The sequence below is a fragment of the Parastagonospora nodorum genome, assembly GCF_000146915.1.
Source record: "Parastagonospora nodorum SN15 chromosome Unknown scaffold_5, whole genome shotgun sequence".
NCBI lineage: Eukaryota > Fungi > Ascomycota > Dothideomycetes > Pleosporales > Phaeosphaeriaceae > Parastagonospora > Parastagonospora nodorum.
Window position 1 is genome coordinate 687,672 of NW_001884553.1, and position 20,208 is coordinate 707,879.

Genomic DNA, 20,208 nt, shown 5'->3' on the forward strand with positions numbered 1-20,208 from the left:
AAGATGTCTTCACAACATCAACCGCCTTGGCAGGTCTGAGACACTTCTTCAATGGCTTTTGACTTCAACCTTCCACACCACATCGACATGGCTTCCTCACTTCAAGTCAATGACTTCCATTCTCAAGTCGTCCATCACTGCTATTCAACTCAATTACCTTGAGCATCAACCACCTTCACATCGCTTCATCAATCATGTCGAATGTCACCAAGGTCATGACCTGTCACTCACCTTCAACTCATTCTCATGGTCGTCGCCAGCATCTGGTCAGTCTCCCTGTTTCCCAATGTCTTCTTCGCTTACTGACTCTGAACAGCCCCCCCACCTTGCAACGCGACGACCTCGAACAAACTACTACACTTCTTCAGCAGTCTTGCAGGCGGCTTCGGCTCAGGTCAAACTGGACTGTTGATGGAGTGTCGGTTCAAAACCTCCGCTTCCGACCCTCCACAAGCTCCCGAGCTTCCAACTACACTTCTTCATCAGTCTTGCAGGCGGCTTCGGCTCAGGTCAAACTGGGCTGATGAAGAAGTGCCAGGTTCAACATTCGGCCTCCAAGCTCCCGAGCTTCCAACCGCACTTTCTCAGCAGTCTTGCAGGCGGCTTCGGCTCAGGTCAAACTGGACTGCTGAGAAGTGTTGGTCCAACATCACCACATCATCACATGGTCACACATCTTAAGGAGTTGAATTACAGTGAAGAGCTTTTGTTCCACTGCAGCGGGTTTTGCGATTAGATAGCTTGTTGGCTGGAATCATCATGGGTCTCAAGGACATTGGCTGGCTGCAACTTCATGGGTCCCAACGAACATTATCAAAACCTCACATCAATCAAACAAAATTTGACTCTCATACCATTGCTTCGTGCCGCTTTCATGATCTGTGATGCCTTGATCTCTTTCTTTATTCCTCACCTTCTTACTTGTACTATCTTTGCTCTTGGGCACAGTGAACTCGAGCGTGTTAGTCACGAAATCGTACTGCCGAAAGAGCACAGCAACACGACGCCTACTACAGCAGCTCAACTTCCAGTTGCTTATAAGGTGACACGTTGATCGGTGGCCTTAGGTCAAAAGTGTGGGTTGCCCGGCATTCTTGCAGATTGTGCACGGATTTACAGAGTGGGGCCTGAGATGTTGGAAGTGAAGTTGGGTTCACGTGTTGCGGCTGCCTGTGCATGCAGGGATCGGCATCCAAGTTTGATGTCACCGCGAACTTTACGAATTCTTGCCCGACAAGTTCGCGCCCATCCTCCACCACGCCCCACGCCGTCCCGCTTCTCAGATCCTCCAAGCAAGCCCGTACATTCAAACTCGTGACCCACCGCTTCGCGACGCGCGAATTCGCAACCACATCCGTCACATCGTAACGACACGACACGCGCATACCGATAGCAACCATGGCCGCCCCGAAGGAGGGCGGCTTTAAGATGTCGCTGGGCGGCCTGAAAGGCAAAGTCGGTCTGAAAGCTGCTCCCGCCAAGAAGGATGTCAAACGACCGCGATTGGCACTCGGCGACGACGAAGAGGACGACTCGGGCAAGCAGCAAGAGATCTCAGGCTGGGACGCAGCAGAGGGTGGCGCTGTCGATGTTGGCGGCCCAAAAGAGAAGGAAGCGCCTCGAGTAATCCCAGCGCTGCCGAATCGCAATTGGCGCGAAGATGCGCGGCGGCGACAGCTTGCGAAAGCACCGCATACAAAGGCGCAGAACACCGAGGTCACGGAGCAGATGGAGCAGCCGCAGATACAATACGGTCTCACCATCTTGAAGAAGGAGGACCAGCAGGACAATGCAGCGGAGGAAGAGCCTGCGCCTGCCGAGCCAATGGAGGATGTCCAGGACAATCTCACAGAGGAACAGCGCCTCGAGAAGAAAGCCCTCGACGCCCTAATCAACGGAAAACCCACTGACGAAGGCCTCGTCATCCCCCTCCACAATGACGAAGACGCCTTCCAATCCGACCTCCGCTCCGCCCCCGACGCACCCACCCTCGACGCCTACGAAGCAACCCCTATCGAAGGCTTCGGCGCCGCGCTGCTCCGCGGCATGGGATGGAAAGACAGCGACGCAGCCGGCAAAAACGGCGCCCCCGCGAAGATCAAACAAGTCAAGCCCCGCCCTGCGCTGCTTGGTATCGGCGCAAAGGAAGACGCTGCTGCGGGCGTCGAGTTGGGCGATTTCAAGGGCAACAGGGGGAAGGGCAAGAACAAGCAGCAGAGCTACAACCCGGTGGCACTGCGCAATAAGAAGACGGGCGAGGTTATCACCGAGGACGAATTGAAGGCGAAGCTGGAGCAGCAGGATATGGTGCAGGAGGAGCCGAAGCGGAAACGAGAGGATGAGCGGAGGAGCGATAAGGAGCGTGACCGACGGCGGGGGAAGGACGATTACGACGACAGGCGGGACAGGCGCAAGGATAAATACAGGGACGAGGAATACGATAGTGAGCGGAGGAGAGAGAAGCGCAGAGATCGAGACGATGATCATGACAGCGAGCGGAGGAGGGACAGGCGCAGAGATGAGGATTACGACAGCGAGCGGAGACGAGACAAGCGACGAGAGCGTAGCCGCAGCCCGAGCGACAAGAAGCGCGACAGGTACCGCAGTAGATCGCGAGACTCGAAGCGTGATCGCGACCGGCGGGATAGGAGTCGCGATCCAAAACGCAGACGAGAATATGACGACGACCGCGAGGAGAGGAGGAGGAGACATTAGCGTTAGCATTAACATCTGCATTGGCATTGGCATGGCCACGGCGTTTAGATAAGACAGAGGGATATGTGATGCCCTCTAAACGAGCTCGCAATAAGAGCTTTATTGATTGATCCATCACCCAGACTTGGCTTTATACATATGCTTCCCTTCCCAAAGGGCCATCAGGCTATCAAACACCGTTCCCAAAGCCGCCAACCATCTACCCATCCCATCCTATCCAAATCTCCAACTCACCTTCCCCCCTGCGGCTGTAAAACCTCCCACCCCCTCAACCCCGCACCCTCGTCCACATCATCGTCCAACAAATTCCTCCCGCCCGCACTCAACCCCGTCCCCGTGCGCGGCGGCAGCGGTGGTTTCGCACCTCCCTCATCATCCATGAAATTGGGCACCGGCCTACGCTCCGCCATACTCCTGCGCGGCGCCGGGTCGTCGCGATACTGACTCTGCGCAACGCTCTGCGCGCTGTTCTTACTCAGCAGTGCGGGCTTCTTGTTGGGGATTGGTGGCGCGGGTTTGCGTAAGACTTGCGGTCCTGTTCGCTGGGACTGGGGTTGCGAGGTGAAGGATCCTGGGCCGGGGCGTGTGGGTAGCGAACGTGTCGATGCGCTGGATTCGCTGCGACGTAGGTCGTTTAGGGCATCGCGAGAGCCGTCGAAGTTGGATGTTTGCGTGGAGTGAGTGGGGAAGGCTGGGACGATGAGTTTCCTTGCCTGAGAATTGGATTGTGGTGGATTGTTGAAGTCGACGGTTCGTGCTCGCTGGGAGCCGCGTGCTGGTGGTGGTTCAGGTCGGCCGCCCATGCGCTGGACATCGACCCAGTCTGGCTCTGGGCTAGGTGTGAAGGGGTTGCTGGGTCGTTTTGGATTGGGCATGTAGCCTTCTTGTGGCGGTTGGATGCGGGCTTTAGCTGGTAGACCTGTCCAGAATGAGTGCCCAGGCTACGATGGGGAAGAGAATATAAGTACCGTTGTCGAGCCACCATTTCCTACGGTCTGAGCTGGCTGGTGGTAGGCCGGGCTCTACGCTCTCATAGCCAATGAGATCTTCGTCGTCCGTGTCGTCATTGTCAACACCTGCGCGAGTGTCGCCGACAACCTCTCGGCGTCGGCTGTATAATTCAGCTTTGAGGGCATCTTTCTTCCTTTCATCTACTCTTTGTACAAGAACTTGGAACGTGGCATAGACGGGACGATGGTCAGAGAACCGGAGCGGTGCAGCATCGTAGTGTATCTGGCGAATATTGTCGCCTTTGCGTAGGACACGATCGCACCAGGCGGGAATTCGTGCTTTCTCGGACGTATCGTAGGTATCAGAGTTGAGGTCGTATTTGTAGGTAGGTGGGAAGGTGATGCGTGCCTCAGAGTAGTATGGGAACGTCAATCCAGCAACCATTTGCAGATTGAGCTGTACGCGTTAGTTTGTCGGTTCTAGGCCGGAACTGAAGGTCAAAAACTTACCTGGTCGTTCTCATACAACGTCTCGAGGTCGCCGACATGGCATAACTTTTGCACTTTCTCATTGCTAAGGCCGATTCGGTAGTTGAAATCACCGAACCAGATGACTGTGTCATGGTCTTCGATCGACCTGTTTCGCTGGAATTTCAGTCCGTGGCTGATGGTCTTGTAGTCGCGATTGCGTTCTTCGTAGTTCGAAAAGCCAGCTGCCAAATGAGCAGTGACGAGGCATATCGAAGTGTTGCCATACTCTATTCGAATGGCGACAGCTCCTTTGTTACCTGCCATCCCAGACATGCCGGTCTACGTAGTTGTTAGCTTGTTTCGTCAAACTGTCTTTTAAATTGGTTACCTTCTTCAGGCTGCCTTCCACATTCTTGATATGCTTCAGGCAATCACCTCTCACAAAGACCGACAAGCTCGCACCAACAAGCTGTCCACCTCTCAATAAGACATACTCCTCCCTTCCATGCTTCTCTGCGTTCCTGTTCAATGTATTCTTCACAGCACGTTCCCACAGTTCTCTCCTGTCAGGATCTGTAGCCATGATTTGCTGGGGGCTCAGCTCAACAATCTCCTGAAATCCAACAGCCACGATCTCAGGACATTGCTGCGATGGGTCGACGTCGGGGCAAAGCCATGGTGACAAGTCTGCGGTGATTCCGTTCGTCTTGCCGTTGAGATTGAAGGTGCCGACGAGGATGTTGATCATTTCTGTCTCTGAGTACTCTGCCGCACGTCGCTGGAGCTCCGCTACAACGAAATCATTGACGGGATCGTACAAATGAACGGGTACTTGACCCATGAGTCGGCCAAGCAGCATGTCGATGGTGTTCTGTCGACCTTTGTCTGCAAAGTTGTTGATGTACATGCGCGTTGCGCTCTTTCGTGCATCTGCCAGCGCGCCTGCAAGCGACATCTTTCCATGTCGCGTAAACGAGGATTTCAGCGCTCCAGTGCCTGCGTAAATCCTGGACAAGGCATCGCCGTTATCTGCCCACATGCTCGAGTGCCGCATCCAGAAGTCCTGGTTTGCACGAAGGCCTTTGTGGCTTAGAAAAACTTCAAGTGCCATCTTGCTGATAATGGTTTGTACAAGGTTTGTCCTATCCAGGCAATCGAGACAATTGGTGCGGAAGATACCTTCTTGCTGCAAGATGGTCATTGATCGTCTGATGATGCGATCCTCTCCTTGTATCCTTGCACGCTCGTCGACCTCTTCCGAGAGATAATACCCAAAAGAATCCGCGGATCCCTGTATCCAACGTGCAATCATGCTGGCCGCCTCATACCCACCAGGTCCCCTCGTCTCGGCGTGAAAATCATATTCCGTCAACTTCAGCAGTTCGTGTTCCCTGTGGTTTTGATCGACACCATAGTTTAGCGGGCTACTCTTGATGTGACTTCTATACTTTTGCGATAGCTCAACCTCCTGTGGTTTCTCGTGACTCAATAAATTAACCACGTGTATAGCGCCGTAGCTAATCTCCAGGTTCTCAAAGTGCTTGTCGAACGCTGGCTGCGTCGCTTCCGCCGACCTTGTGATGGTGATCTTCTGCTGTCCAGGGAGGAGTCCAGACTGTTGTTCCCAGAAGATTGGGACACTGCCACGTACCTGGACATACGAGAAGCAGACTCCAGTGGGTGTCCAGTATATTGTCTCCGACTCTACATAGTTGGCTACATTCCCGTCGTCGTCGATACCACGGGAATTAAACCGTGTGCCGGCTCTTCTGCAGGACAATCGCGATATGAGTGTCATGGACGATGGCATTCCCGATCCTGTCGATTTTATAGGCGCAGAAGACGTGGGGATGGTGATTGTGAGTGCAAATCCCCGGATCGCAGACGTCAATATGCCCGACTTATCCAGCGCTTCCTTGTCCCTAGGCGCAAGCCTGCTCCTAAAGTCCACAAGCGGTTGTATCATGTACGAATTCCACAAAAAGCCAGCGTCCAGACTGTCAATGGACACCGTCGCTGCATCCGTCGTTCGATGCTGTAGTCTCCTCGTGAGATCAAAATCAGAGCTGTAGTAAAAGGTCCCGCTGCTCAAGATCTTCTTCAGCGCCAGACACGGATGTTCCAACGGGCTCTGCTCCTTCTTTCCGCCAAAGCCCATTTCATACCCCTCATCATCGATGGTGTCGGTCGGGTATGGATTGACCTCGTCGTTGAGCATCGCATCGTAGCTCGAGCTGGTCAAGCAGAAGAAGCCGACTGAATGTATCCTCTGCACCGTCTCGCCCGGGCGCACCGTGGCTACTTTACTCGCGCCGTTGACGACGACGAGGAAGACATTGTTGTCTACTGTGATCAGGCCTAGCGTACCGTGCACATTCACAGAATGCAGGCCGCGGTAATCGCTCAGGTCCACCTCTTCCACGCGCGAGAACTCGACCATGCAGCGCGCTGCGCTGGGGCCATTGCTCCCCAACGACGTCGAGGACGCATTGTTGTTCCCATTGTTCTCGGTCGACGAGGAGCTGTGTCGCAGGACGAGGGCGTGGGTCGGGGTCGCGAGTGCGATGGCTCGGTGCGGATAGTCTTTGATCAGGACGCGGATAGACATGGTCGACGGCAGCGGCGGGCAAGAGCGAATTTCGGCGTATCAAGCATGTCAAACGACTCGTGGCATTTCCGAGTGCGATTTACTGTGCATGCACAGGGGTGTATGGGTGTGGTAATGGTAAGCACGTGTCTTTGTGGCGGTCACTTTCAGCTGCTCGAATAAAGTTGGCCTTGGACCTGATGATGGCACACTCTGGAGATCCCAACCACACCGCCGGTGCCCGGTGTATTGCAAGGGGATCCCTGACCGGACTCGTGCAGTACAAACTTGGACTCGAAAGTCAATTGGCAATTTCAACAACGTTTGACATCTTTGGCGTACAGGCAGTACCCGGGTCAGCGTACTCAGGCTGCGTGTTGCTATGGGTTTGATTTCCTGAGGCAGGCAATGACCTCATCGCTGCATACGACGGAACTAATACGCCTACCAACATGACACTATGATCCGATTTCACAGGCGAATTATAACGGAGCTGAACAGTTCAAAATCATGCACGGCAAATAGGAATATATTACGCTCAAGAACCTCTACAAAACGCGAACACTCATCTCACACTTCAAAATGCTAACAGAGCGCCCAATCATTCCAATCATCCAGCCCAAGAAACCCTCCCAGAAAACTCGCAAAGCAAACACCCCAAGTCCCCAACACCGCCTACCTATAATCCCTCCTCCTCCCACCCCCACCCCTCTCATCCTCAATAACAATCCTCGTCCTCTCCTCCCTAAAACTGCCCCTCGGATCCTCATAGCCGCCACGACTCATACTCCTCTGTCTGCTCCGACTGCGCGCATACCCCACCTCACTCTCGCTCCTCTGCGGCTCCACATATCTGTAATGATCATACTGCGGCCCCGTCTCCCTCTCCCTCCTAATCTCCCTCTCACGGTACACGTATTCCGAGCGCGGCGGCGAGCTCGAGCGCGACGAGATGGAGCTGCGCGGCGAGACTTCAACGTAGTGCGCGGCGCCGTGGTGCGACGATGGCGGCGGGGGCGGTGCAGGCGCGGGAATGGGCGCGGGGGGCGGTTGGACAAAGACGGGGACGGGTTGGGGAGCAGGAATCGGGAGGGGTTTGGGAGCTGGAACGGCGACGTAGGATGCTGATGGGCGGGGGGATTCCTGGTGCACGATTTCGGTGCGCGAGTAGCGGCGCTGCGACTGGTGGGAGGTGCGGCGCCGCGAGTTGTGGCGGTCGACGACGCGGTAAGGGACGACGTGCTCTTCTGTTTCTTTGACGCGGACGAGACACATGCTGGGCGATGCGACGCTGCGAGTCGATGCGATCGTGATGTGATTCGTGCGCCGATCAATGTGGGGTTGCGAGATGGGTGAGCCGAAGAAGGTGAACGACGCTTCAATGCGACAGAGGGCAAAAGTCACGGCGATGCACTTGGGCGCGGGAATTGGAAAGGGCAGCTGATGGGTTAATCAAGGCTCTAAGCTCGCGGGCGTGAGATCTTGCGGTTGGGCGGCTCATGCGGCAGCCCAGCCACACTCAGCGGCCCCCATGTCGACTTCAGCTGCCTCCGCCTTGGAACTGGAAGTTCTGCCTGGTGACGATGTGGGCTAGCCAGACCTGGGGTGCCCTGGTTTTTAGCTTCAGGTACGGGCCGAACTCGACCGTTTTAAGATTCTGTCATTTATTGGACAGCCGTCTGGAATACTGGTATATGAGATTTGTTGTATGCTGTCTTGGAGCTGTGTCCATGGAGATAGTATCTTCGTCATCTCATTGCCTGTCGATTTCAAAGTACATAACATAGAAAAGCCCGCCAAATCGCTATACCAAGTATGCTTACAGCACGCACATGCAAAACACCTCTCTGATGTCCTGATTTCCCCATTCTTGACAGTTCGTTGCCTCACCCTGAAGGCTGCTAGTCTAGTAACACATTCGCTTCCTCAATTATCCTGTGTGCGCATTATCATGATTTCTTTTGTCATGTGGCCGTAAAGGTTCGTTTCGGTGTGCCTGGCGGAGGTAAAAGTCCATAAGACCACTAGTCGTCCATGGGCTTATCCTCGAGCGTAACACCTCTGGGAGCTCCGTCTTCGGCCCTCAAGCTGCCCGTGGAGTCGCGGTTGCCCCTTGTCAGGCCACCAGCTGGTTTCCTTGGGAAAGGAACACGCGTGCTGGACGGTGCCGGGTGTTCTACAGGCGTAGAGGCAACTGGCGCAGCTTCAGTGGTTCCGTTGGTCGTCGTCTCGTCGTCTGCGGGGCTGTCCGGGTTTGCGGGCACCTCGAGAGAGCTCCGGTTCAACGTACTCCTTCGGCTCTCTGTGGGCGATGAGGTGTTGACGGGGAAGCGAGTTTGGCTGCGGTCGCGACGGTGGGATCCACTCGCACGGTTGGGGCCGGGTGAGACCGCACGGGGGGAGCGCTGGGCAGCAATGGCCCTTTGACGCTCTTCCATGTTCGCACGACGGTTGCTCTCGTCAGTGGAGATGGCACGAGGACGCTGAGCCCCGGACGCCGAGTGTGTGAGAGTACTGGCCCGCTTCAACTCTCCAAAGATGGCATCCTTGTGAGCAAAGAGATCGCGCACAAGACGGTAGTTGTAACGCTCATTCATGCTCAAGGTCGACTCTTGTCGTGGGCGGAGAATACATGGTGCAAGCGCATTCGCAAGAGCGGTAACGTAGGCCTCGTCGGCTGATGTTAGCTCGATAAGACGAGTGAAGTGGGTGCAGATGGCGTCCAGCGTGGCAATGTTTGCGAGACGCAGCTGCCCGAGTGTAGATTGCAGTACCGAAACGCGTGTCTCTTCGGACACGTCGGTGGCAGTGGTGCTGTAGATGGTCTTGACGATCTCATATACATGTGAGGAGACGAGGGAATCTACTGCATGTTAGCTAGGACTTACTAAGAAGGATGGAGGCCATACCAGGGAGCTCGAGAAGGTAGAGTTTCAGTGCACTAGCAACAATGGGTACATCGTACTTCTCCAATACCTCGTCAGAGAATCGCTTGCCAGTGTTGATGGTGTTACGCAAGTTGTGAGTCTGCGCTAAAGGTACGTCCACCAACCAAATACCACGGCGAGCTTCGTCACCCTCTAGGTCGGGGTAGTGGTTGTCTAGGAAAGTGAGGATTGTGGTGATCAGAACTGGTACGCGCTTCTTGTCTGAACGGGCGCGGGCTTCGAGGTCGACACCAAACGTTTGTTCTATCCAGTGTTAGTGTTAGTCACGCGTGGTCGGTGAGTTCATGCATACCATCAACAGAGTTGTAATAGTTCTCGTACGTCGTGACCCGGGGAACAAAAGGTCCGGTCCTGTAGTTCTCGAGCATGTAGCGGAGATCACCCAACGGCTGGACGGTCTCCTGGAACAGCATCATCTTGTCAACTGTGCTCTGCAAGCTGGGGATCACGTTGCTGACAGCTCCAGAGAAGTCCAGAATGACTGCCTTGATGGCCTTTAGCCTGTCAAGTTCGCAGCGCTCCATGAACTTGAGGTGGTCGATCATGGCCTCCTCCAAATTGCAGCGCAGCGAGTCGAGCTTCTTGACGGACGCCTTGTAGCGCTCGTCTGACTCGCGGGCCTCACGGCGCAGTCTCTCGGCAGGCGTCTCATTGGGGTACTGGTTGTTGAGAGGATTCCATCCTGAAAGGTACTCTCCGACAACGCCGACTGGAGAATCGGGGACACTGTCGTTCGATGCTATGGACATTCCGGTGCTAGAGCGACCAAGCGGTTGCTTCTTCTCGGGAAGTCCGGTGACAGTGAAAGCCTTGGTCTTCCACTGGTAGTTCATCCTTGAGCTGTTTGCGAAGGCGTTGCCGACATTGCCGACCAGACGCAGAAAGCCGTTGTCTACGATGTCCTGACCGATTCTCTCCGCATAGCTGACGCTGGTGGCTCCCAAATGCTTCTGAATGTACTCGGTGATGTCCGCGCCATTGGAGCAGTTTTGGTATGTTCCAAGAATCGGGACCTTGACTTCACCGAGCTTGATGGTGTTCAGCATGTGGGTCAGGATCTTCTTGATCTGCTCAGGCTGGTATGTCTCGTCGCCAAGGTCAATAGGGTCGTCCTCGCTTTCCTCGGGCGCCGTCATCTGGATGGTCGGAACCTTGGCCTTGGGGCTGCTGCTGGTGGACTCTTTCTCGGGGTCCTGGAAAGCCAGCTTGTCCTCCTCCTCCAGGTCCTCGACCAGCCGGCACTTGTTGTAGTACTGCGAGCGGAACTTGCGCACGGCATCGGCTTGTCGGTCGTGGATCTTGATACGCGACTGGAGATCGTCTTGGGAGTTCTGCACGCGCGAAGCATGTGCATCGCACCAGCGGCCGAAAGGGTTCACCACGAGTTCCCGGATGTTGGACGCGATCTTCTTGTGATTCGACGCGGCTGCCTCCATCTCTGCCTTGACACCCTCGTATGCCTGAAAACTGTCAGCGCCCCTCCTTCCCAAAATTGCCGAAGCAGCCACCCACCTTTCGCACACTGGCGCCCTCGTCTCTGTTGAAGCCGCCATTTATGCGATCGGTCGCGGGCCCAATGTTGGCCAAGCTGTTTCCGTAGACCTCTTCGGCATCGGCGCGCATGCGGGCTACGGTGAGGATCTGCTGGTTCTCCTGCACTCCCTGCTGGAGCTTGCCAAAGAGGACGCCGAGACCTGTGCGTGTTAGTCGGGGTGTAGCACGAGGGCCGGCCGTCTGGGATGCGTACCTCCCGCATAGTCGCTGGACCAGAAGGATGTCGCGAAGCCCGTGGCCATGGTGAAGGAGATGCCGGGCGAGCTGTTCTCGGTGGTGGGCGTGTGTGGAAAAATCGGGCTGACACAATATGACAGCGGGAGCGAGCGTGGAGAAGTGTACGGGAGGAGTATGGGGAACACGCAAGCGCAGCTGCGGCGGGTTTCGTAATGTCGTTGCTGTGTCGTGGCCTGCGCTCGACGAAGTTTCCTGGATCCTGGCGCTGCGCAGTTGCCCGGATGACACCGAAATTAAACAAGGTGCGACGGGATCGGCGTGTCCTAGGGGTGCAGAAAACACGAAGCTCAGGAGAATTACACTGTCTGGCTGTGGCTCCCAAGCTGTTGGCAGCTGAGGTTCAGGCCTAACCCTGCATGACACCGCCCGACAGGCTCCCGCGATTCGCTAGCAACGTGCGGCGATAAAAATATCCCAACGTCTATTCACCTCCCGAAGTCATGCCCTGCAGGGTCTAGCCTAGCCTCGACTACTGCTCAGTCTATGCATCATAGCGGCATCCGAGCATAGTCAACACCACAATCTGCGCCCACGAGACCTGACATCATGCTCGGGCAAAAGTCTTGAGGTCAGCAGCCCGTGCCACACCCCACTCCCGCACTTCACGCAGCGCAGCGCAGTCTGCTCTCGGTGCAGCTTGATCCCGGCTATATTAACCAAACCGTCTGTGTACATGCCAGTTGCTGATCATCTATCTATTTCGCAGCAGGAACGACTTGGCCCTACCGCCCCACCATAAGATTCTCGTCATTAGGCTGGAATCCACTCGGGAGGAGCCCGCTGCCACGGTTCACGGTCCACGCTTTCCCAAAATGGCCCCAACTCTGCCTGATCAGACGCAGTTGAATTACCCTCGACACATCAAGTACTGGAGACGTAATCTGAAAACCCTACTGCCACACTTTTACACCAGCAATGATTCCAACCGCATGCTGCTGGCCCTGTTCACAGTGTCCGCGCTGGACATCCTAGGAGATCTGGATTCTGCCTTGTCAGATGAAGAGCGACAAGGCCATATCGACTGGGTCTACAGATGTCAAGTATCGAGCGGTGGCTTCCGACCATGGCCAGGGTCCGATTTTGGGCAGATGAGTAACGAAGAAAACAAGAAATGGGATCCTCCTCATATACCAGGCACGTTTTTCGCACTCCTCACGCTGGTCGTACTTGGGGATGATCTTGAGAAGGTGAAGCGACGGGAGATTCTCGAGTGGCTACTCCGAATGCAGCGGCCGGAAGGGAGTTTTGGAGAAAACTGTGGGTGACGACGGCTATGTGCATGGTGGTAACGACTCGAGATTTGGCTTCATGGCCACTGCCATCCGCTGGATATTGCGCGGCGATCTGGAGGGTCCTTGCGAAGGCGTTCCGGACATCGATGTCGACAGCTTTGTTACCTGTGTACGCGCCGCGGAAAGTTACGATGGAGGCATATCGGAAGCGCCTTATCACGAGGCGCATGGTGGGTTCACCTGTTGTGCTGTTGCCGCTCTGTACTTTCTCGACCGCCTACCTTTACCGCCGTCTCAGAAACCGGATGGAGTCGTTCGCGGTATTTCCAACCTCCCACACACTCTCAAGTGGCTCGTCTCTCGACAAACGGCTACATTGGACAGCGATGATGGCCTCGATACACTGAATGACGAGACCGATACATCAGAAACGTGTCATGACGCACATTCATTCGTCAAACTGGGTTCTTTCATATCGACACAGGGGGAGTCGAACATGAAGGGACAGCCGCACCCGCATTTTGAGCTCCAGTGGGTCGGCGTGAACGGGCGATGTAACAAGGTTGCCGACACTTGTTATGCATACTGGGTGTCAGCGCCGCTGAAGCTGCTTGGCTATATGGACATCATAGAACAGAAGCCCATCAGGAAGTGGTTGCTTGACAAGACGCAACACATTGTCGGAGGATTTGGAAAGGTGACGGGAGATCCACCGGATATGTATCACTCATTCCTGGGCCTCATGGTGCTGGCCATGTTTGGCGAGCCTGGCCTGCAGAGTGTCGACGAGGCGTTGTGCATCACGACTAGAGCGAAGACGCATCTCGAGTCGTTGTCGTGGCGGAGGAAGATCCTAAGCCAGGCAGAGGCAGACAGAAGTCTAGTAGATCTTGTCAGCGACAAGATGTAAATCGGACAATAGACAGTGTTGTTACCTTGATGAAATTTGTCATGCTTCCAAAGCAAGGTGCATCGTCTGAAGTTCAGTCGACATTTCTGGGCACATGTCAGCTCGGCTAAACCTTCCAGGGTCGGAGGCCCGCTTGAGCCCCAGATCCCTGCAACAATTTTCCAGTCCCGAATCGCAACCTGCGTTACGCCGCAACTGCAACATTCTCACCAGCACAAAAGTTGAACCCTACCGCACAATCTTCGATCATGGGGCCACCCACGAAGAAGCGCAAGATCGCCGTCACCATCCCCGAGAAAATCGAGTTCGACTTCAGCGCCCGCGAAGAATACCTCACCGGCTTCCACAAGCGCAAAGTCGCGCGCCAAAAGTTCGCACAGGACGAAGCTGCAAAGCGCGAGAAAGAGGAGAAGCTGCGGTTCAGGAAAGAAGTCAGATTCACTCTCTCCCAGTGCCATGGAAGATGCTAACGAGCGCCCCTCACAGCTCCGCCAACAGCGCAAAATCGACCTCGAGAAGCACGTCGAGGAAGTAAACCGGCTGGTCAAGCAGGCCAACGGCGAAATAACGGGTCTCACGGACGCGGAATCAGGCAGTGAGGATGAGGATGATGATGACGACGAGGAAGAATTCACAGGCTTCCAAGACCCAGAGCCTATCAACCAGGAAGACGAATATATCGACGAGGACAAATACACAACCGTCACCATCGAATCTGTGAACATATCGCGCGACGGCTTCAGCAAGCCCGGCGAAGACGATGACGACGCCGTAACGAAGAAAGTCGACGCAAAGGAGGACGGCGAAGTCGTGGGCAAAGATGGGAAGAAGGAAATCCAGAGAGACGAAAACGGGAAGAGGATATGGACCAAGGAGCGCCCGAGGACCGAGTGGCCCAAGAAGAAGAAGAAGAAGTTTCGGTATGAGAGTAAGGCGGATCGCAAGGTTACGAGGTACAAGGAGGGCGCGAAGAAGAGGAAGCAGAAGGCAAGCAGGGAGAAGGAGTAGATGCTGTGGCTAGATTACATGGGTATGGGAGGAACATCACGACTCTGTCTTTCTGATACCCTGTGTTATGAGGATGATGAAAATAGCTTGAAATGCTTGTGCAAATTGAACAGTACATTGTACTGCAGGTTATCAACATTACAGAAAGACCCTGTGTCGTTAGCTGCTTGTATTCCCCACCCCCTCAAACATCCCCATTCCTCCTCTTCGCCTCCTCCAACGCCGCCTTCAACCTCCTCTCCCTCTGCGCATCCTCACTCCCCTTCCTCTCCACCAGTCCCTCCACCTCCTCCCTATCCTGCTCAATGACCCTTACCCTCCTCTCAAACTCCTCCAGAAACTTGCTTTCGCCCTTCCTCTTCTCCTCCTCCAATTTCGCTACATCCCCGCCCTCCATTCGCGCCTGCGCAATCTCCGCATCCAGCACCGCCGCATTGTGCCGAATCTCCAAATCGTTGAAGAGCTTGAGCGTGGCCTTGGAGCTGGCTTTCAGGCGGGATAGTGTCTCAGTGGTCTTGCTCAGGTCTGCGGATCCGTCGTCGAGGTTTCGCAAAGCCGAGATGATGCGTTCGATTTCGCGCTGTTCGACGCCCACAGCGCTGACGACTATGTCTTCAAACGCAGCTACCAGCTCGCCCACGCGCCCTGCCTTGTCACGCAGCGCGCGGACGTGCGCCGTCTTTTCTGCGGCGTCGAAGTGCTTTTCGACCGCCTTCATCTTGGCGATGTCACCGCGGGCGTAGAGCGGCGAGATTTCAGTTTTCTTGTAGCGTTTATCGCGCTCGGCAACGGTGTGGACGACTTTGTCTTGGAGGTCGAGGATCGCAGTGTGGATTTCTTGAAGCAGTTCGAGGGTTGCGAGGGTGTTGAGTGAATCTGGTTCGAGGGCTGCGACGCCGGATTGTGAGGTATGTGCCAGGTTCTCTGCCTCGACGTAGAGATCCATCAGGCTCTTGATGTCGGATTGCAGAGCCTCGTAGACAGGATCGAAGACGGCTTCGACATAGGATGCATATTCGGCGCGGTCTTCTTGCGCTTTGAGGTCGTTTTCTTTCTGCTTGAATTCCTGTTCGATGATGTTGAGGTCCGCGTATGAGATTTCTTCATTGTTGAAGGCATCGCTATTGTCTTCTTCCTGTTCTTCTTCACGCTTGCGGCGGGCGACGTCGTTCTTCTTCCGCGTGACGGTTGCCGTCACATCCCATTTCTTGGTGAGATCTTCGATGTCAGCTGTGTCTTGTTTCACGTGCGAGAGCTTAGCCCTGAGTTCTTCGATCAATGCATTTGGCGTGGCAGGTGCAATTTCAGTAGGTAGCAAATCAGCGAGCGCTTCCAAAGGATCTTTCCTGGACGGCGGTGCAGTGGACAAAGGTCGGTTGGAGCCGAAAGCCAGAGGTGCCGGGATTGGGACATCAGGCGTAGCACTATCGCTGCTTGCAGGCCTGCTTGACCCTCGCGACGCGTCCTCTCCAGAAGCACCAAAGAATATCTCATCATGATGTTTGCCGGTACCTGTGCGCACGGTGATGGGTCTTGTCTCAAAGGATTTTGTGCCAGAAGCTATAGATGAAGCAGGAGCCGGAACAGCAGACATTGATTGCCTGGGCATGGACTGAGCAGAAATGCTCGAAACAAGACCAGGTGGTACATAGGCTTTATACGCTGGCTGTGATTGATCTTCGGATGCTGATTGAACCGGGGTCTTATTTGAATCGTCATCAACGGAGCTCGTAGGCGTCAGTATAGTTGTCGATTGGGCTGATGAATGGAAGGGTTGAACGGCCGAAGTTTGCTCATTCGAGGTTGTTTTCTTAGATTTCAGCACAGGTCGACCTCCAGGACTGTAATCATAGTCGTCTTCATCCGATGGTACATGCGGTGCTGTTGGTACCTGCACATTCAGATCATCTCTGGTCAGAGCAGGCTTAGACACATTTGAAGCATAGCGTGCGGGTGGTTCCTCAATCGGTGGCTTTGGGACGTGAGGATTCAATGCAGGTCGACCACCGGGACTGAACTGAAATTCTTCATCATCTGGCGACTCTCGTTGCGGCTCTGCTACTTGCACAGTCATATCATCCCTGCTCAGGACAGGCTTGGACACGTTCGAAGCTTTAGAATCCGGTACTGGCAAAATGGCTTCCGTTGTCGATACTGGTGGTGGAGCATCATAAAACTCGATACCCCTGATGCCTGATTCAGCTTTCATGAATGTTCTGAACGTCTTGATCTTGTTTTCCAATTGCGGCTCGCCTGCCTCAGCACGAAGCATCGTAATGTACCTCTCCAGTGAGCCAGCGTACCAAGGATCGAGGTCCGGAATGAGGTCAGCCACAGTAGGAGTGATCTTGATTGGCTCTTTCGACTTCTCAGCTTCAAGTTGGCGCCTAAGATCTGCAATGATGGTATCGCGTTCTTCAATGTTGTGTTCCTTGCCCTCGACGTCCTCCTTCATGCGTTCAATGGTTAGCTCTTTCTCTTTGGCCGCGGCGTCAGTGAGAGACTTTGCTTGGTTTACGTCTAGCTTCATATCCGCAACCTGCTTCTGTAAAGCTTCTGCAGCTTCGGAAGTTTGAGCTTTTGTAGTATCAATTACAGTTTTCAGCTTTGTTATCTCATTGTTCAAGTTGACCTTTTCGTTCTCTGTATCTCTTCGTAGACGCTCCAAGGCCTCGTCTTTGGTTCTTAGCTCCGCAGCATGCTGTTCGACAAGGTCAAGGTCTCGAGTTTTTGTATACTGCGTCGGTGTTCTCTGGGATATTTCATCCCCCATGACAAAGCTCGTCGTCACTGGTGGTGGTTGCTGCGGTTGCTGACTTGGAGTCTGTTGTCGTGATCGAGAGGTCGAAGACTGTGCACCCCATCCTCCATCGTCCACCACGAAGCTCTGTTGAGCTGGTGGTGGTTGATGATGTACCTGCTGCTGAGCTGGTGTACCCTGCTTTGGTGGTTGCCAAGCTCCATCATCCACCTGGAACGACTGCTGCGTAGAAGGTAGTCTTGAATTGCTACTTGGCTTCGGAGAGATACTCAGAGGGGCAGGACCCGCATCTCCCGGAACGAAATTCTGCTGCGGTGCCGTCCGATCAACAAGCGTAGCCACTACAGGCGGAGGCGTGGGCTGATAGGTATCCTGCCTTGAAGCAGATGCAGGTGGACTAGGCCAACCATGCGTCGAAGGAGGAGACGGTCCAGAGCGTGGTTCTGGCTCATTGGCGATTACTTCCGAGCTGTCCAACTCAGCAGGACGAGGCTTTTTCGCAAAGATCTCCTCATCGTCAATCTCAGCATCGGCACCAAAGTGTTCCCAATCCGAAGGGCCGCCAGAACCAAGGGCGCTGAACTTCGACTTGTCATCCCGGGGAGGAGGTGGTGTAGGAAGCTTGGGAGGTGGTGGCTTGGGAGAAACGGTCCTGTTCCCGTCCCGCTGGGCATGTAGGTTAGCAAGGGCGATAGAACTTATTGAATCAGTACGTCCAACGTGTCCAGGGGTGAAGCTCATGCTCTGCCGGTTGTTCACAGGTGATACTGGTTGACTTTGTAGGCTGGGCTGAGAGAAAAAGTCGGAGGAAGCAGTGTCAGTCCGAGCAAGAGGCTTTGGAGCTTGGATGTTCTCTTCAGGTGTCGGAGCGTATGGCTGACTTATCATCGAGCTTTGCGATGCTTGGGCTTGATGTTGGTTTGGTTGATTTTGAGGCTGTGCATACACGTTCTGCTCTTGCAGTTTTTGCTGGTATTGATCCCGATGTCTGTCCCGCTGGTGCTGGAGCTTGTGCGGGTATGTCCCACTGATTCACTGGCTTAGAGACATTGGATGCCCCAAAGCGATGTGGTTCCGGCGTGCCGGTTTGTGCTGGACGGATTTCCCACTCGTTCTGAGGCTTCGACATATTCGACAGCCATTTGCGGAGGCGGAGGCGGAGGCTGGTTGGGCTGCGAATACTGGCCAGGGTGCTGTAACTGTTGAGCTTGCGCATTGGGACCATAAGGCGATGAGTACGTTGGCTGGTGCGAGACTTGCCCGGGCTGCGGTGCATTTTGTCCATATGCTGGTTGCTGTCCGTATGCATACTGTGGCTGCTGTTGATGAGGAGGCTGTTGCGGCACCTGTCCTTGCGACACGTAGTGACCTGACGGTGGGGGAGGTCCAGGAGGCTGTTGCGGATGCGGAACTCCCGTTGTAGATTGATCATATGGTTTTGGTGGGACTGGAGGTTGCTGGGACTGTGTACCTTGATAGCCCTGAGCATAGAACCCAGGATCTACAGTGGGTTTTGTATATCTGAACTTCTTGCCTCCACCCTGCAGAGGCGCATGCTGAGCTTGCTGCCAAGCCGGGACATCTGGAGGTGGCGGTACATACACGCCTGGCATAGGGTTCGTATTCGCTGGCATATATGCCTGTACGCCCTGTCCAGTCAACGAAGGTGGGATGTATGCCGGCTGCTGTTCGTTCGGGCTCATGACAGAAGGCGGTTGCGGTGGTACATGCTGAGGCGTGTTGGCGAACGAGCCCGCTTGGTTCGCACCGTATACAGAGCCAGGTCTTCCTCCTTGCGCTGGTGGAAAGTATGAGGCTCCAGGTGTCGCCGAAGGTGGGGGCGGAGCGGCTTGATTGTATGATTGCTGATTCTGAGTACCGCCCGGTACTGGGTATCCTCCATGTTGTTGTGGTGTGTTGCTGGTAGGATGCTGCGACTGCTGAGGCCAATTTTGGTTCTGTTGTTGCTGGACTGCCGCTGCAAAACCATACGGCTTTGGGGGAGGGGGAGGTGGTTGATCATGCTGCTGTGGAGGATATGCCTGCGGCTTGAACAGATCAGCTCTTGTACCCATATCGTCCTTACTCCATTATGTTTACCTGTTGCACACCAGGCATAGCCCCATATGTGCCCGTGTTGTATCCGCTTGCTGCCTGCTGCTGCGGTTGACCCCATTGTTGATTCTGGCCCTGATGCTGGGCTGGCGGAGCCCATTGGTTCTGATTCGGTGGTGCGGTGGACTGATATCCTAGATCATTTCGTCAGATACTTGACTCTTTTACTCTGATTTGCAATATATGAGTGCATACCTCCGTACCCTGGTGGCGGTGGAGCTGGTTGCTGCTGCCCCGCGAAGGCTCCTGCGCTTCCTGGCGGCTGGTAGCCAGGCTGTTGGCCGTAATTCTGCATCCTTATATATGCTGCTTTTTCTGATCAAACTGGATCGTTGTTGCGACAGCAAACCCGGGGTCTTTGGCCGTTCGACTATTCGTTCGACTATTCGTTCGACTATTCGTTCGTATGCACGCGGTCGCGGAGCTGTACCTCGATATTAATAAGTTGCTGCGTCAGACACAAAAGCACAACCAGGGCGCAAGATCAAATGTGCATATGGTGACAGAACAGGATGTTATTAAAGGTAGATACATAGAAAAGAAGGAGATGCAGCAGCGCAAGCGTGTCGTGATCCAGTACGAGGCTGAGGGCTGAAGATCCGCCTGCTCGAACCGATGCGGCGGCCTGGGTCCACAGCCACGGCTTCATCCCGCTTGTCTTTACCCAATGCACCTTAGTTTGGCCAACTCATAATTTGAGCACTTGCAACCCCATCTGAA

General features: G+C 54.7%; 9 protein-coding genes across 9 annotated transcripts; 4 read left to right on the forward strand and 5 right to left on the reverse strand.

Moving 5' to 3' along the window:
* Window positions 1–194: 194 nt before the first annotated feature.
* On the forward strand, window positions 195–681 carry SNOG_03664 (hypothetical protein; the record flags this gene model as incomplete). The annotated part of the gene is made up of 2 exons (XM_001794166.1): window positions 195–222; window positions 317–681. The coding sequence occupies 2 exons, from the start codon at window positions 195–197 to the stop codon at window positions 679–681; spliced, it is 393 nt and encodes a 130-aa protein (XP_001794218.1).
* Window positions 682–1,398: 717 nt separating this feature from the next.
* Window positions 1,399–2,767, forward strand: SNOG_03665 (hypothetical protein; the record flags this gene model as incomplete). The annotated part of the gene is made up of 2 exons (XM_001794167.1): window positions 1,399–2,443; window positions 2,469–2,767. The coding sequence occupies 2 exons, from the start codon at window positions 1,399–1,401 to the stop codon at window positions 2,765–2,767; spliced, it is 1,344 nt and encodes a 447-aa protein (XP_001794219.1).
* Window positions 2,768–2,945: 178 nt separating this feature from the next.
* Window positions 2,946–6,744, reverse strand: SNOG_03666 (hypothetical protein; the record flags this gene model as incomplete). Its single annotated transcript, XM_001794168.1, has 5 exons — window positions 2,946–3,634; window positions 3,684–4,122; window positions 4,176–4,475; window positions 4,525–6,479; window positions 6,504–6,744. 5 exons carry the CDS (start codon window positions 6,742–6,744, stop codon window positions 2,946–2,948), a joined length of 3,624 nt encoding a protein of 1,207 aa, XP_001794220.1.
* Window positions 6,745–7,398: 654 nt separating this feature from the next.
* SNOG_03667 (hypothetical protein) lies at window positions 7,399–7,998 on the reverse strand (the record flags this gene model as incomplete). Its single annotated transcript, XM_001794169.1, has 1 exon — window positions 7,399–7,998. One exon carries the CDS (start codon window positions 7,996–7,998, stop codon window positions 7,399–7,401), a length of 600 nt encoding a protein of 199 aa, XP_001794221.1.
* Window positions 7,999–8,747: 749 nt separating this feature from the next.
* SNOG_03668 (hypothetical protein) lies at window positions 8,748–11,467 on the reverse strand (the record flags this gene model as incomplete). Its single annotated transcript, XM_001794170.1, has 5 exons — window positions 8,748–9,586; window positions 9,612–9,914; window positions 9,964–11,131; window positions 11,193–11,365; window positions 11,419–11,467. 5 exons carry the CDS (start codon window positions 11,465–11,467, stop codon window positions 8,748–8,750), a joined length of 2,532 nt encoding a protein of 843 aa, XP_001794222.1.
* Window positions 11,468–12,770: 1,303 nt separating this feature from the next.
* On the forward strand, window positions 12,771–13,604 carry SNOG_03669 (hypothetical protein; the record flags this gene model as incomplete). Its single annotated transcript, XM_001794171.1, has 1 exon — window positions 12,771–13,604. One exon carries the CDS (start codon window positions 12,771–12,773, stop codon window positions 13,602–13,604), a length of 834 nt encoding a protein of 277 aa, XP_001794223.1.
* A 248-nt stretch (window positions 13,605–13,852) lies between these two features.
* On the forward strand, window positions 13,853–14,612 carry SNOG_03670 (hypothetical protein; the record flags this gene model as incomplete). The annotated part of the gene is made up of 2 exons (XM_001794172.1): window positions 13,853–14,035; window positions 14,091–14,612. The coding sequence occupies 2 exons, from the start codon at window positions 13,853–13,855 to the stop codon at window positions 14,610–14,612; spliced, it is 705 nt and encodes a 234-aa protein (XP_001794224.1).
* A 184-nt stretch (window positions 14,613–14,796) lies between these two features.
* On the reverse strand, window positions 14,797–18,805 carry SNOG_03671 (hypothetical protein; the record flags this gene model as incomplete). Its single annotated transcript, XM_001794173.1, has 5 exons — window positions 14,797–16,172; window positions 16,428–17,313; window positions 17,430–17,583; window positions 17,786–18,025; window positions 18,402–18,805. The coding sequence occupies 5 exons, from the start codon at window positions 18,803–18,805 to the stop codon at window positions 14,797–14,799; spliced, it is 3,060 nt and encodes a 1,019-aa protein (XP_001794225.1).
* A 650-nt stretch (window positions 18,806–19,455) lies between these two features.
* Window positions 19,456–19,783, reverse strand: SNOG_03672 (hypothetical protein; the record flags this gene model as incomplete). The annotated part of the gene is made up of 2 exons (XM_001794174.1): window positions 19,456–19,622; window positions 19,684–19,783. The coding sequence occupies 2 exons, from the start codon at window positions 19,781–19,783 to the stop codon at window positions 19,456–19,458; spliced, it is 267 nt and encodes an 88-aa protein (XP_001794226.1).
* Between the last annotated feature and the right edge of the window lie 425 nt (window positions 19,784–20,208).